Raw genomic sequence first — 16293 nt, 5'->3', positions numbered from 1 at the left:
AAACTATTAGTAGACCAGATTACTATGTAGTAACTATAGTAGACCAGTACTATTGGAGTAACATATTAGTAGACCATTTACTATGTAGTAACTGATTAGTAGACCATATTACTATGTAGTAACTATTAGTAGACCATATTTACATGCAGAACTTTAGATAGACCATGTTTCTCACCCTAATATACTCTATTCATAGAATGCATTTATAGTTGGCTTAACCAGCAGCATTCAGGAAACTTGAGTGTAAAGACTCCTCAGTTCACAAATGCCCTGCAACTTTATAGTTTGGCTTACCAGCAGCATCAGGAAACTTGATGTAAAGACTCCTCAGTTCACAAATGGCACAGCAGACTTGTGAACAATTAAACAAAACAAATCACCAGTTTCACGATGGAAAGCATTCCAGATGCCAAAAAACCTCAAAGTGAATCAGAAGTTGGAGAGAATTGGGTAAAGGCCGTTTCCTCTTTGAGACAGAGAGGAAAGCGACGCTCAAGCAAGATATATCTGCCCAATGCATTTTCCTTGTACAAGAAAGCGTCTCAAAGTAATATAAATGGAGACTCCTATCCACCAGTACTGGTCTGGCCTCTGTATTGCATTGTTGGTCTTCATTTAGACATTCCACATAGTCCAGGTCCCTCACAAACAGCACCGAAGCAGAAAATTAAACCCTCCTCTTTTGAAAGATTTAATTTAAGCTTTTATTTAGTCTTAAAGTAGCTTCTACATCCTCCCTCTGCCAATCGGTTTTGTTGTCCAGAACAGGGCTAAATCTACCACTATTAAGATAAGTCTGTTGCAAAGTCGCTTTGAGTTAAGACAGCTCAAACAAGCATTTGGTCTGGACTAAGCTTAAGCCCTTGTACTGTGAAAACCGGCCCTGAGTGTTTTATATAATATGACTAAATGTGTTTGCTTGTGGTTGCAGGGGCAGTCAAGAAATGGAACGCAAGCCACAGAACATGACGATAAGCAGAGCTGTGGAACCACCTCAAGCCACCTGGTTAGGAGCCAGGGAGGTGGTTACCCACTCCATCTCTAATGCAGAGCGTGATTGGTCCACCGTCATGCATATCCGTAAGAGCCGGGGTGGTGTTTACCACTCCACCACACCTTCAGCAGGCTGAAAAGTGGGATTATCGGTTTGACCATTTGTGTTTCAGTTTTCAAGGTAGTTGAATCCTTTGGAGTATTGCTGATTTCAAATATTTTAATTTTCAACAAATGAACTAGGTTGTTGGAAAAGTGATATTAAACTTACATACCATGCCACTATTTTACATAGTGGAAGATATACGAAATTAACGTTTTTCATACTTAAGATGTTTTGCTTTTGCCATATTTGTCAGGTTTAGCAAGAGTCTGTAATTTGGTTGGTCATGGTTCATTTGTTGTACAAATATGGTCAAATCAAGCTTTATTTATACAGCAACATTTCAGACATGATGCACACAATGGCTTCCACAGGAAAAAAACAATGAAAATAAACAAATATTTACCACAACAAAACATAAGAGGAAAAAATACAGAAGAAGATTAACAACTGAAAGGACTAATGAACAATCTAAGGAAATGCGATTGATTAAAATATGAACAATTGAGGGCAATATCCAACCCAAAATATTCAGCTTGTTACTACATTGTTTGTTGTTACGTTCCCCAGCAAGAAAACATAATGGAAAAAAACCAAAGCCTGTAACACCTTCCCCCTTAATAAGCCTCCCGCTAGCGGGTCACCTCGTCAACAACAATCCGGTGTTGAAATTGTGAGGGCGCGCAATTCAAATATAAATTAATCATAATATTTAACAATTTATGAACATACAAGTATCTTTAAATTATTGCTTAATCTTAACTGCATTGTCCGATTTACAATAGGCTTTACAACGAAACCATGCGAGTGTTTGAGGACGGCCCCCACAACATATTTTTAACCGCAACAGGCTTCATAAAAATCACAGAAATAAAGCGATTAAATAAATCATTATATCTTGAAAATCTTCCTGTTTGCAATCCCAAGAGTTCCCAGCTACAACATGATTATAAGTCAGTTCAGTTGCGCCATCGATTTCAGTAATCCACTAATTCAACGTGCAGACAAAGGAGTCCAAAAAGCTACCGCCTAAACTTTGTATAAACAAGTCAAACTACGTCTCTATTTAATCTCAGGTATCCTAAAAATATAATAAAACTATAACATTTAAATTACAGAAAAGAAGTATTGCTTCAATAGAAAGTAAAATTAGCAGCGCGCGTCCTCTTCATCGCGCGCCAACAGACTGATATTGTACCGGGAGTCTTTGTACCAAAAACGTCAAATTCTTGCTCGTTTTTGAAGAAACAAGCTGAAAACAATGAAACAAAGACTGGTGACATCTAGTGGAAGCTATAGGAATTGCAACTGGAGCTGGAGATTACATAGAACCCATTAGCTTTTCAATTACAAGCCTAGGAGTCCAAAACAATTCCGGGTGGTGTCTTTGAATTTCGCTGCCATATCCAATTGTGTTATAGGTCTCAATACATTATTTTGCTTGCCCAAAGTAAAACTGCCTGTAGCTCAGCCCTGAAGGCCAGGATATGCCCATATAATTGGTACCATTATGGAAAGAAAACACTTTGAGGTTTAGAAATGCTAAAATAATGTAGAAGAAATATAACCATAATAGATAATGGTGGGAGAAAAAATCCAAAGAAAAACCAACCAGAATTGTTTTTTTCCAGAAAACCATCCTGCAAAAAGAGAAAGTCATATTGAAAAAAGCTCCCCTGCATGCGTAATGCCTATGGCTTCCACCGCGCGTGTCAAGCAAGTCTATGTTCAAGGTTTCAGCTTGTAACTTCAAAAAAAACGAATAAGAAATATCAGTTTTTAGTAGAAGGGACACAGTCTTGGACAAAGGAAATTACGCCCACCTGCTTAAAATTTAAAGCGGCTTCTATTGAACCATACTTCTTCCAAAATATAATATTATAGTTTTGATTACATTTTAGGGTGTCTGAGGAGTAAAATAGAATCGCATTTTGACTTGTTGAAACAAAGTTAGGGTGATTTTCAGATTCCTTTCTCTGCATGTTGAACGAGTGATTACTCAAAGCGATGGCGCCAACTTTAAACAGACTTTTGGGGATATAAAGAAGGATTATTAAACTAAACAAAACGACACTTACTTTATAGCTGGGACTCTTGGATAACAAATCAGAGAGAAAGATTTTTCAAAAAGTTAAGTGAATATTTAATCGGTTAATTGTGAATGCATGAAGCCTGTGCAGTGGAAAAAGATTTTGATGTGGGGCGCTATCCTCAAACAATCGCATGGCATGTTTTTCGCATGGAATAGCTACTGTAAATCAGACAGTGCAGTAGATTAACAAGAATTAACCTTTCCGCCGCTCCAGCAGCCCTTGTATGTTCATACATGATTAATCCATTACATACTTTATTGCGAATTTACTTCCACAGGAAGTTGTCCTCTCGCGGATTATACCTCAGTTCAGTTACTACTGCGACCATGTGTATAGGCTGCCAAGTACATTGAACATTAAATTGTCATTCTTTTCAACTTTCACTTTCAACTAAAACCAAACTTATATTGTACCTCGGGCATAGTCTTATTTTCAACACACATTTTGCTAGGTGGGATATCCCCAATGTCACAGTTTTAACGTGTCCAAATCATAGTCAAATTGCAGAAACAGTTGTTGATAATTGAAAACAAAATGTACTATATACAACAAACATCTGCCACAATCATCATATATTATATATATAATATTTTTAAAGGCTAATATCCATATCACGCTGAATCAATTGAATGGGCAAACGTTTAGGTTCTACATTGTGAAAATTCCTTAAAAATCATACTAAATGTAAAACATTACATTGGACATAAATTCACTGATAATCACGAAACAACTCCTTCGTGTATTTTCTGATGTTTGATCAGAGCATCTTTTATCAAGTATCTCTTAACAATTGAGCACAGCTATAAGATTTCCTCCTGTGTGTGTTCTCTGATGTAGAGTCAAGAGCCAGATGTAGGTAAACTCTTCCCCACATGACCACAGCTCATCAGGTTCTCTCCTGTGTGTATTCTCTGGTGTGATGTCAGCTGGCCAGACCGACCACAAACTCTTCCACATTACCACAGCTGTAAGGTTTCTCTCTCCGCTGTGTATTCTCTGGTGCATTGTTCAGGTGGCCCAGATGACCAAAACCTCTTCCCACATTGACCACACAGCTATAAGGTTTCTCTCCTGTGTGTATCTCTGGTGTAGAGTCAGATGGCAAGATCGACCAAAACTCTTCCCACATTGACCACCAGATGTAAGGTTTCTCTCCTGTGTGTATTTCTGCGTGTAGAGTCAGAGAGCCGATGTAGTACATCCTCTTCCCCACCATTGATCCACACGCTGTAAGATTCTTCTCCATGTGTGTGTTCTCTGGTGTAATGTCAGCTGGCCAGATTGACCAAACTCAATTCCACATTGGACCACAGCTATAGGTTTCTCTCCTGTGTGTGGTTCTCTGGTGTAGAGTCAGAGAGCCAGATGTAGTACATCGCTCCCACATTGATCACAAGCTATAACGGTTTCTCTCCTGTGTGTATTCTCTGTGTAGAGTCAGATGGCAGATTGACCAAAACTCTTCCCACATTGACCACCAGCTATAAGGTTCTCTCCTGTGTGTATTCTCTGGTGTAGAGTCAGATGCTAGACTGACCAAAACCTCTTCCCACATTGACCACAGCTATAAGATTTCTCTCCCTGTGTGTATTCTCTGGTGTGATATCAGGCTGGTTGACTGAGTATAGCTCTTCCCACATTGAAACACAGCTATAAGGTTCTCTCCTGTGTGTGTTTCTCTGTTGTAATGGTCAGCTGGCCAGATGTAGTACATCTCTCCCACACTTGATCACAGCATAAAGGTCTCTCTCCCTGTGTGTGTTCTCTGGTGTACAGTTTAGAGAGCCAGATCGACTAAAAACTCTTCCCACATTACCACATCTATAAGGTTTCTCTCCTGTGTGTATTCTCTGGTGTGATATCAGGCTGGTTGACTGAGTAAAAATCTTCCCACATTGATCACAGCTATAAGATTTCTCTCCTGTGTGGATCCTCTGATGAATTTTAATGCCTGCTGATGAGGTGAATCTCTTCCCACAGTCAGAGCAGCAGTGAGTTCTCTTCCCTGTGGGTCTCTGCTGGTGTTTCTTGAGGTGTTCTGATCTGCAGAGACTCTTCTCTGCCTCTTCAGCATCATGAGGTTGTTGAGGCTCCCCAGAGGATCCACGATAGTCCCGTCTCTCTCCTGTGTGAACAACAAAGTCAGACAGATGATTAAAGGCCCACAACAGCGGTAATTCACTGTAAAAGGTGATGCCAACAGCATAGCCATGATGTTGTACAACAATTGATGTCTGTAATGAATGTTWAAATTATTTGACAATTGTCTTAAAATGAGCAACAAGTCATATTTTGTCTAAAAGTTGACATTAGTAGTAACATCTAAGATTGTAGACTAGAAATAAGTTATTCATGTTGTTGAAAATCTAAGCAGTGTGCCAGAAGACTTTGTCTAATCAAGCAGACAATAACAGATTATAAACATCAATTTGTTAGGGATGTTGGATCCAACGTGGAGCACGGCATAACTGTCTTTACCAGAGTAATGAATGAAGAAGCACTTTGGTTGTTGTTGCATGTCGTGATGTTTGTCATTTGACTGGAATTCAGATTTTTTTTTCCTGGATCAGCTGATGATAGATGAACATGTGACTAACTAAACAGCTACAGTATTAAGTATTATGTGTAATTATTGAAGAACCGCGTTAATGACAGAATCCATTTGGGTGTTGTCAATAAATGTATGATTTTTAATTTCACCTTTATTTAACTTCTTATGGCTGGGGGCAGTATTGAGTAGCTTGGATGAATAAGGTGCCCAGAGTAAACTGCCTGCTCATCAGTCCCAGTTGCTAATATATGCATATTATTAGTATATTTGGATGGGAAAAAAATTGAAGTTTCTAAAACTGTTTGAATGATGTCTGTGAGTATAACAGAACTCATATGGCAGGCAAAAACCTGAGAAGAAATCCAACCAGGAAGTGGGAAATCTGAGGTTGGTCGATTTTCAACTCAGCCCCTATTGAAGATACAGTGGGATATTGGTCATGTTGCACTTTCTAAGGCTTCCACTAGATGTGGAAGGGGGGCTGAATGAGAGGGGAATGAGTCAAAGGTCTGCCAGCAGCCACAAGCTAGTCACGTGCATTCACATGAGAGGTAGCTCCCGTTCCATTTGCTTTTCTGAAAATATATTTTTTCTGAAAAAGATTGATTCTATACATCGTTTGACATGTTTATACGGACTGTAACGGAACTTTTTGACATTTCGTCTGCAACTAGTGAACGCGCTTCTTGAGTTTTAATTTGTTTACCAAAGGCGCTAACAAAAGTAGCTATTTGGACATAAATTATGGACATTATCGAACAAATCAAACATTTATTGTGGAACTGGGATTCCTGGGAGTGAATTCTGATGAAGATCATCAAAGGTAAGTGAATATTTATAATGTTATTTCTGACTTTTTTGACTTCTGTTGACTGCACAATATGGCGGATATCTTTTTGGCTGGTTGGGTCTCTGAGTGCCGTACTCAGATTATTGCATGGTTTGCTTTTTCCGTAAAGCTTTTTTGAAATCTGACACAGCGGTTGCATTAAGTAGAAGTTTATCTATATTTCCATATATAACACTTGTATTTTCATCAACATTTATAATTAGTTATTTCTGTAAATTGTTGTGGCTCTCTGCAAAATCACCGGATGTTTTTGGAACTACTGAACATAAAGCGCCAATGTATACTGAGATTTTTTTATATAAATATGAACTTTATCAAACAAAACATACATGTATTGTGTAACATCAAGTCCTATGAGTTATCTGATGAAGATCATCAAAGGTTAGTGATTCATTCTATCTCTATTTCTGATTTTTGTGACTCGACTCTTTGGCTGGAAAAATGGCTGTGTTTTTCTGTGAATAGGTGCTGGCTGACCTAACAATCGTTTGTGGTGCTTTCGCTGTAAAGCCTATTTGAAATCGGACAATGTGGTGGGATTAACAACAAGATACTTGTATGTTTGAGGAATTTTTATTATGAGATTTCTGTTGTTTTGAATTTAGCGCCCTGCACTTTCACTGGCTGTTGTCATATCGATCCCGTTAACGGGATCTCAGCCCTAAGAAGTTTTTAACCAGGTAGGCCAGTTGAGAACAAGTTCTCATTTACAACTGCGACCTGGCCAAGATAAAGCAAAGCAGTGCAACAAAAACAAAAACACAGAGTTACACGTGGGATAAACAAACGTACAGTCAATAACACAATAGAAAAATCTATATACAGTGTGTGCAAATGGAGTACGGAGGTAAGGCAATAAATAGGCCATAGTAGCGAAGTAATTACAATTTAGCAAATTAACACTGGAGTGATAGATGTGCAGATGATGATGTGCAAGTAGAAATACTGGTGTGCAAAAGAGCAAAAAAGTAAATAGAAATATGGGGATGAGGTAGGCAGTTGGATGGGCTATTTAAAGATGGGCTGTGTACAGCTGCAGCGATTGGTAAGCTGCTCAGATAGCTGATGCTTAAAGTTAGTGAGGGAGATAAGTCTCCAACTTCAGCGATTTTTGCAATTTGTTCCAGTCATTGGCAGCAGAGAACTGGAAGGAAAGGCGGCCAAATAAGGTGTTGGCTTTGGGGATGACATTTTTTGGTACCATTCCCCAGATCTGTGCCTCGACACAATCCTGTCTCGGAGCTCTAAGGACAACTTATTCGACCTCATTGCTTGGTGTTTGCTCTGACATGCATTGTCAACTGTGGCACCTTATATAGACAGGTGTAATCATACACAATATGATTTCATGTGGCACAAACAAAAACTCTCAGTCAAAAATAGAAGTCAGAATACAGCCTTTCTATTCTCTCATTTGATTTCAGGATCTCTGAATGTTCTTCCGCACAGAGAGCAGTGGTAGGACTTTTACCGTGTTTATCCTCTTATGCTCCTTCAGGTTACTTGACCAGGTGAAACCCTTTCCAGACTGGGAGCATTGGAAAGGCTTTTCTCCTCTGTATCCTCTCATGAGCTTTAAGGTACGCCATTCGTGAAAATCTATTTTTACACTGGGAGCAGAAAATGCTTTTCTCCTGTGTGTATTCTCTCATGCCTTTTCAGGTTAGTTAACATGCCAAGATAAAATAACCAAAAAAAAAAAATGGTAAAACTCTTTTCACACTGGGAACATTGGTAAGGCTTTTCTCCTGTGTGTATCCTCTCATGAGCTTTCAAGTGCCCTATCTGAGTAAAACTCTTTCCACATTGGGAACAGTGATAAGGCTTTTATCCTTTGTGTATTCTTCTGTGCCTGTTCAGGTTAGCTAACACAGCAAAACTCTTACCACACTGGGAGCATTGGAAAGGCTTTTCTCCAGTGTGTGTCCTCTCATGCAGTTTTAGGTTCCCTAACCAGCAAAAACTATTTTCACAGTGGGAGCAGTGTGTGTCTCACTGGTTTGGGCATCTCTGGGTCTGGTTCCCCTGAATGACTCTTCCCGCTGTCAGAGTGAGAGTCTGGTTTCTCTCCTTGCAAAGACACACAGAGTATGTCGTTAAACACCGACCTAAATGAAACCTCCACATGATAAAACTGTCTTCCTATGAAGTTTAATCTAGACTAGATCCCTCAATAAAAGAGCAGAACAGGTCATCACAGAGTGGCTGTAGTGCTTTTGCAGGCTGGGTAAATCCATTTGAATTCAATACATTTTTGAAAGCTTTCCTTACATGTTTGACTATAGAAGAAGTGGTAAGAAAGTGACTTCATGTAACTGAATGTAAAAATATTCATGAGATATACAGTATCAGTCAACGTTTGGACACACCTACTCATTCAAGGGTTATAATTATTTGTTTACCATTTTCTACATTGTAGAATAATCGTGAAGACATCAAAACTATGAAATAACACATAAGGAATCATGTAGTAACCAAAAAAGTGTTAAACAATTCTAAATATATTTTTAGATTTTTCAAAGTAGCCACCCCTTGCCTTGATGACAGCTTTGCACACTCTTGGCATTCTCTCAACCAGCTTCACCTGGAATGCTTTTCCAACAGTCTTGAAGCAGTTCCCACATATGCTGAGCACTTTTTGGCTGCTTTCCTTCACTCTGTGGTCAAACTCATCCCAAACCATCTCAATTAGGTTGAGGTCAGGTGATTGTGAAGGCCAGCACTCCATCACTCTCCTTTTTGGTCAAATAGCCCTTACACAGCCTGGTGTGTTGGGTCTGTCCTGTTGAAAAACAAATGATAGTCCCACTAAGCGCAAACCAGACGGGATGGCGTATCGCTTTAGAAGCTGTGGTAGCCAGACAGGTGTGTGCCTTTCCAAATCATGTCAAATCAAGCTGTAGAAACATCTCAACGATGATCATTGGAAACAGGATGCACCTGAGGTCAATTTCAAGTCTCATAGCAAAGGGTCTGAATACTTATGTAAATAAGGTATTTCTGTTTTTTATTTTTAATAAAATTGACATTTTCTCCAAACCTATTTTCTCTTTGTCATTACGGGGTATTGTGTGTAGACCGATGAGGATTTTTATTTATTTAATCACATTGTAGAATAAGGCTGTAATGTAACAAAATGTGGAAAGACTTAAGTGACCAAAAAAGGGGGTTAAAGAACATGTAAAAAATAGATATATAATTTTTTACATCTCTTAGATATAAGACAGACACTTCAGAACAAACTTCCTTTAGATGTTCTGGGGGAAACAATGTTACTATGGTTACTGTTGTTCCATGTTAATGAATTTATCCAATGTGTTACTATGGTTACTGTTGTTCCATGTTTGTGAATGTTATCCAATGTGTTACTATGGTTATCTGTTGTATGTATCCTATGTTGTGAATGTTATCCAATGTGTTACTATGGTTACTGTTTCCATGTTGTGAATGTTATCCAATGTGTTACTATGGTTGACTGTTGTTCCATGTTGTGAATGTTATCCAATGTGTTTACTATGGTTACTGTTGTTCCATGTTGTGAATGGTTATCCAATGTTTACTATGCTTTACTTTGTTCCATGTTGTGAATGTTATCCAATGTGTTACTATGGTTACTGTTGTTCCATGTTGTGAATGTTATCCAATGTGTTACTATGGGTTACAGCAGTATGGACAAATCTTTTTTGTTGATACTTCCATGGGTCTTACAGTTCAAAATCAAATAGTAAAATGATCCTTGGTATAACCTTCTTAAAACAGTACAATACAGGGGAAGCCCTTCATGTTATTTAAATCTTAAAACAATTCCATATAGCTTAGAATAACCCTCAGACAAGGCTTAGACTGTAAAACTATCATTTAGATCTGATGTAATGGGTTAAAACTATCTGAGACTTACATTACTAAGACTAGTTATCATGAGGAATAGTTTGAATACATTTGCAAAAAATCTAAACCTGTTTTTGCTTTGGCATTATGGGGTATTGTGATGTCATTATGGGGTATTGTGTGTAGATTGATGAGGGAAAAAAGTATAATATAATCAATTTTAGAATAATGGGATGCACCGAAATTACATTTTTGGCCAATATTTTCCATGCCCAAAAAACTAAACCGATAACCGATATAAAAATGTTTTGCTGCCTTTGAAGCATTCTAGTACAGTTAAATAGTTAACACACACACACACGGACGCAGCGGTCTAAGCCACTGCATCTCAGTGCAAGAGGCGTCACTAAGAGGCGTCACTACAGTCCCTGGTTCGAATCCAGGCAGTATCACATCCAGCTGTGATCGGGAGTCCCAGAGTAGTTGTCTGTTATTGGTGTAGAGAGAACGACAAAAGAGAGGGATCCCACATGTGGATAGGAAGATAGATATTATCATTATTATGGAAAACATTCATTTAAAATCCAGGAATTTCAAAACTTTAGCTTTCTAGGTCATACCAGTAGGCTACAGCAGGTTGTATCTCTCTAGGTCATGCCAGTAGGTTACAGTAGGTTGTATCTCTCTAGGTCATACCAGTAGGCTACAGTAGGTTGTAACTCTCTAGGTCATGCCAGTAGGCTACAGTAGGTTGTAACTCTCTAGGTCATGCCTGTAGGTTACAGTAGGTTGTAACTCTCTAGGTCATGCCAGTAGACTACAGTAGGTTGTAACTCTCTAGGTCATGCCTGTAGGTTACAGGTAGTTGTATCTCTCTAGGTCATGCCAGTAGGGTACAGTAGTTGTAACTCTCTAGGTCATGCCAGTAGGTACAGTAGGTTGTAACTCTCTAGGTCATGCCAGTAGGCTACAGTAGTTGTATCTCTCTAGGTCATGCCAGTAGGTACAGTAGGTTGTATCTCTCTAGGTCATGCCAGTAGGTTACAGTAGATTGAACTCTCTAGGTCATGCCAGTAGGCTACAGTAGTTGTAACTCTCTAGGTCATGCCAGTAGGCTACAGTAGGTTGTATCTCTCTAGGTCATGCCAGTAGGTTACAGTAGGTTGTATCTCTCTAGGTCATGCCAGTAGGTTACAGTAGGTTGTATCTCTCCAGGTCATGCCAGTAGGCTACAGTAGGTGTGTAACACTCTAGGTCATGCCAGTAAGTTACAGTAGGTTGTAACTCTCTAGGTCATGCCAGTAGAATACAGTAGATTGTAAATCTCTAGGTCATGCCAGTAGGCTACAGTAGGTTGTAACTCTCTATGTCATGCCAGTAGGTTACAGTAGGTTGTAACTCTCTAGGTCATGCCAGTAGGTTACAGTAGGTTGTAACTCTTTAGGTCAAGCCAGTAGGTTACAGTAGGTTGTATCTCTCTAGGTCATGCCAGTAGGCTACAGTAGGTTGTATCCAGGTGGAAACAATGATCAACCCAATGTGAAAAGTGTCGAATTTGGTTAACAACAAAATGAATGGCTTATTTGCTACGTGAGGTTTACTTGAACCAACAGAAGTTTCATAATGCTTAAGTTTTTATGTGGACACGTGACATACCGACAACTTTGATAAAAACACTATAGGAGTTGTCTCCAGATCGCTATGCATATTCATGCTAGTAGCTTAGCATCTCTCTCCAACCGAATACAGGCGGTTGACGTCAACAACCCTCATAGAATATAAACAATAGATTACAATAATAAGATGAATCCACCAATCCAAAGACAGGATAGGCGGAGCTAGACCACCCACAGTGCCGCTTTGTGGACAACGACTCCCCTTGTTAGGGCGGAGAGACATCTTGTCAGTATATCCATAATCTTTGGTGTAGCCAACCCAACTCTCACATGGCACTATTGGGGGGCACGGTGGGTAGTAAATCATCACTACATGAAAATCACTACATGCCGTGCCCCCCAGTCTACGGTCAGCAGATAGACCCTTCTCAAATATATATGTTAAGTCACTTTTTGGAAACGGAACHGAGAAAACAAGGGGTAGCTTGTTCTCTACGTCGTCTGATTCTAGACATATCAGTCATCATCCTGGGCCCTCCGTTGAAGAGGTATTGACGAGCCAACTCGGAATATCCAAAGATAAAAACAAATTCAAGGCGGTACTTACTGGTGTTAATCAGATCTCCTATTTCCTCCTCTTCATCTTTCAATGTGACAGTAATCTCCCCTTCCTTCTTCACTCCAAAAACTGCATCCCCCTCTTTCTCTTCCTCCTCTTCTTTTACTGTAACATCTTCCTCCTCTTTCACTCTGAACGCGTCTTCCTCTTCTTTCACTGAAACGTCTTTCTCTTCTTCTTTCACGGTAACAGCCTCACCCTCTACTTCTTGTTTTACTGTGACATCCTCTTCTTCCTTCTCCTCTTTCACAACAATGTTCAGCCCCAGAGCTTCTTTCTCCGTCCAGCAGACCACCTCTTCTTTAACAAGAGGGAAGAAGTTTAGGGAGCTCATGTTCAGGGATGTTAGCTAGCTAGCTATCATTAGCGACTAGGCTAGTTCTAACTTAACCAGCCAGCTACTATAGCTGACTAATAAAAAATAACGTAATATTAAATGATATAGGTTAACAAGTAGATACGACAGAAGTGTGTCTAAAACACAGTAGCTAATATACACCGAAAGAGTATAAATAGCTTGAATCTTTCGGCTTTGTCGTCTAGCAAGCTACCGAGGTGGGTGACGAGCTGTTTCTGAAGAACCGTCCACTAGATTATACGTCACGCTGGCAGCATCGCCTGAAAGACGCACATCGCCGTCTGCTGACTGGAGGCGAAACGCAGTTGAGGATCATATTTTATTTTCAGACAAAGATTATTGTTCATGGATTTAATTAAATAATACCATTATATAGAGACATACAAAGACAGGAATGTATTGATTGATTCGTGCGAATAAAAAATGGTTTCTACAGCACATTTAAGGCAGTTTCATTAAGTCAAACTAAATCGAAATAATTAGCAAGCTACTGTAGGTCCATACTGCTCCTACATGGTGTAACAATACATCATGTAGATGTATATAATGAACAGACTAGGTCTATACTGCTCCTACATGGTGTAACAATACATCATGTAGATTTACACTACCATTCAAAAGTTTGGCGTCACTTAGAAATGTCCTTGTTTTTTAAAGAAAATCAAATTTTTTCATTTATTTACCTGTTTTTGCTTTGTCATTATGGGGTATTGTGATGTCATTATGGGACAATGTGATGTCTTATGGGGTATTGTGATGTCATTATTGGGTATTGTGTAGATTGATGTGGGGAAAAAATGATTGAATCAATTTTAGAATAAGGCTGTAACGTAACAAAATGTGGAAAAAGTGAAGGGGTCTGAATGCTTTCCGAATGCATTGTATATATAGGGGCAGTACTTAGTGACATCACTTCATGAAACAGGAGGTACAAATATATAACATAGATTCACAATATCAACATTCAATGTATCAAAATATATGACCAAGCTGGAAGTGGAAACGCCAGCCCAGCCACAATCCTAGAGGTTCATTGATGATCAACCTCCTCCTTCACATCTGACTCCTGATGATCAACCTCCTCCTTCACATCTGACTACTGATGATCAACCTCCTCCTTCACATCTGACTCCAGTGATCAATCCAGAGGGTCTTATTTTTTTGGGAATCCCAATGGACGACGTCATCGAATAGGACGTCATCACCACCACTGCCCAATGGGAAGAACATTAGCAATATGTCCTGTCTGGTAACTTGTCTCGTTCAAAGGATTATCATTGGCAGGTGCACAGGGAGACACCCCATTAATTAAAACTCAGTTGATCTTAAAGTGCAGAAAAACTTTTGGAAGTCTTTAACTGCATCAAAGTCTGTGGCCTGTGATGTTGGGACAAATGATAGTCCCTTATTATACAAGAGACAAAATATCAACCTGCCCAACACCCTAGAACACCTCCATTCCAGTTAATACTCACACCTGCCCAGACCTAGAACACATCTCACTCCATTAACAACATGCTACCTTCAGACCTGTAGAACATTAGGAGGCGTCTAGACTAGTGTCTGTTCTTTATATAGTTACATGATGTATTGTTACACCATGTAGGAGAGTATGACCTAGTCTGTTAATTATGTACATCTACAAGATGTATTGTTAACACAGTAGGAGCAGTATAGACTAGTTTCTGTTATTCATATACATTACATGAATGTATTGTTACAGTAGGAGCAGTATAGACCTTAGTTGTTCATTTATTAATCTACATGATCGTATTGTTACACCATGTAGGAGGCAGTACAGATCGTCTGTTATTATATACATCTACATGATGTATGTGTTACATCCATGTAGGAGCAGTATAGACTAGTTTGTTATTATACATCAACATTGATGTTATTGTTACACATTGTAGGAGCAGTAATGACCTACGTCTGTTCATTATATAATCTCATGATGTTTGTTCCCCATGTAGGGAGCAGTATGACCTAGTTTGTTCATTAATATACATACTACATGATGTATTTGTACCATGTAGGAGCAGTATAGCCTAGTCTGTTATGTATATACATTACATGATGTTATTGTTAGCACATGTAGGAGCAGTATAGATAGTCTGTTCATTATATATCTAAATGATGTATTTGTTAATCCATGTAGGAGCAGTATATGACTAGTCTGTTTCATTATATCATCTAATGATGTATTGTTAACCATGTAGGAGCCGTATAGACTAGTCTGTTATTATATAGCATCTACATGATTGTATTTGTTACACCATGTAGGAGCAGTATAGACCTAGGTCTGTTCAGTTATATAATCTACATGATTTTGTTACACCATGTAGGAGCAGTATAGGACCTACAGTAGCTTTGCTATTATTATAGATTTAGTTTGACTTAATGAACTGCCTTAAATGTGCTGTAGAACATTTTTTATTCACTATCATCACACATTCCTGTCCTTTGTATGGTCTCAATATAACAGTATTATTTATTAAATCTTACAATGTAAAATCTTTGTCTGAAAATAAAAATTGATCTCAATGCGTTTCCCTCCGTCAGCAGAGGCGATGTGCGTTTTCAGGCGACGTGGCGCGTGAGTATCAATCTAGTGGACGTTCTTCCATAAACAAGCTCGTCAACCATCGGTTTAGCTTGCTAGCAAACACTAGCGAAGATTCAAGCTATTTATACGCTTTTCGGTGTATATTAGCTACTGTGTTTTAGAACACGTCTAGTCTGTATCTACTTTTACCTATTTAATTAATATTACGTATATTATTGTATTATCAGCCTATAGTAGCTGGCTGGTTATAGTTAGTACTAGCCTAGTCGCTAGAGGGTGAATACTAGCTAGCTAAATCCCCGAAATGAGGTCAGTAAAGCTCTCCCCTCTTGTTAAAGAAGAGGATCGTGCTGTGACAGAGGAAAGAAGCTCTGGGGCGAACATTGTCGTGAAAGAAGTGAGGAAGGGAGGGATTTCACAGGTAAAAAAAGAAGTAGAGGTGGAGGCTGTCTACGTGAAGAAGAGAAAAGACGTTTATAGTGAAAGAGGCAAGACGCGTTCAGAGTGAAAGAGGAGATTGATAGTTACCCGAGTAAAAGAATAGAGGGGAGCAGTTTTTGGAGTGAAGAAAGGAGGGAGATTTTGTCATTGACAAGATAAAGAGAGGTAGGAGATAGGAGAATCGGAGTAACCACCAGTAAGTTAACCCCTTAAATTGCGTTTTTAACTTTGGGTATATCAGAGTTGGCTCTTCAATATTTCAACGGTCCACCAGG

At 39.0% G+C, this 16293-nt stretch overlaps 1 protein-coding gene across 3 annotated transcripts in view; it reads right to left on the bottom strand.

Moving 5' to 3' along the window:
• LOC112081373 (zinc finger protein ZFP2-like) overlaps positions 1–13288 on the bottom strand; it is a 68465-nt gene extending 55177 nt beyond the window's left edge. For 2 of the 3 annotated variants that reach the window (XM_070433833.1, XM_070433835.1), the window contains exon 1: positions 12642–13288. In XM_070433833.1, the coding sequence (XP_070289934.1) occupies positions 12642–12987 (346 nt within the window). In that variant the 5' untranslated portion in view covers positions 12988–13288. Of the gene's footprint in view, positions 1–8544; positions 8661–12641 lie in introns of those variants that run through there. The other variant, XM_070433836.1, reaches the window with a different exon arrangement.
• Between the last annotated feature and the right edge of the window lie 3005 nt (positions 13289–16293).

This window comes from Salvelinus sp. IW2-2015, linkage group LG21, assembly GCF_002910315.2.
Source record: "Salvelinus sp. IW2-2015 linkage group LG21, ASM291031v2, whole genome shotgun sequence".
Classification (NCBI taxonomy): Eukaryota; Metazoa; Chordata; class Actinopteri; order Salmoniformes; family Salmonidae; genus Salvelinus; species Salvelinus sp. IW2-2015.
The sequence above is the reverse complement of the archived record's forward strand: the minus strand, read 5'-3'. Positions and strand labels throughout refer to the sequence as shown.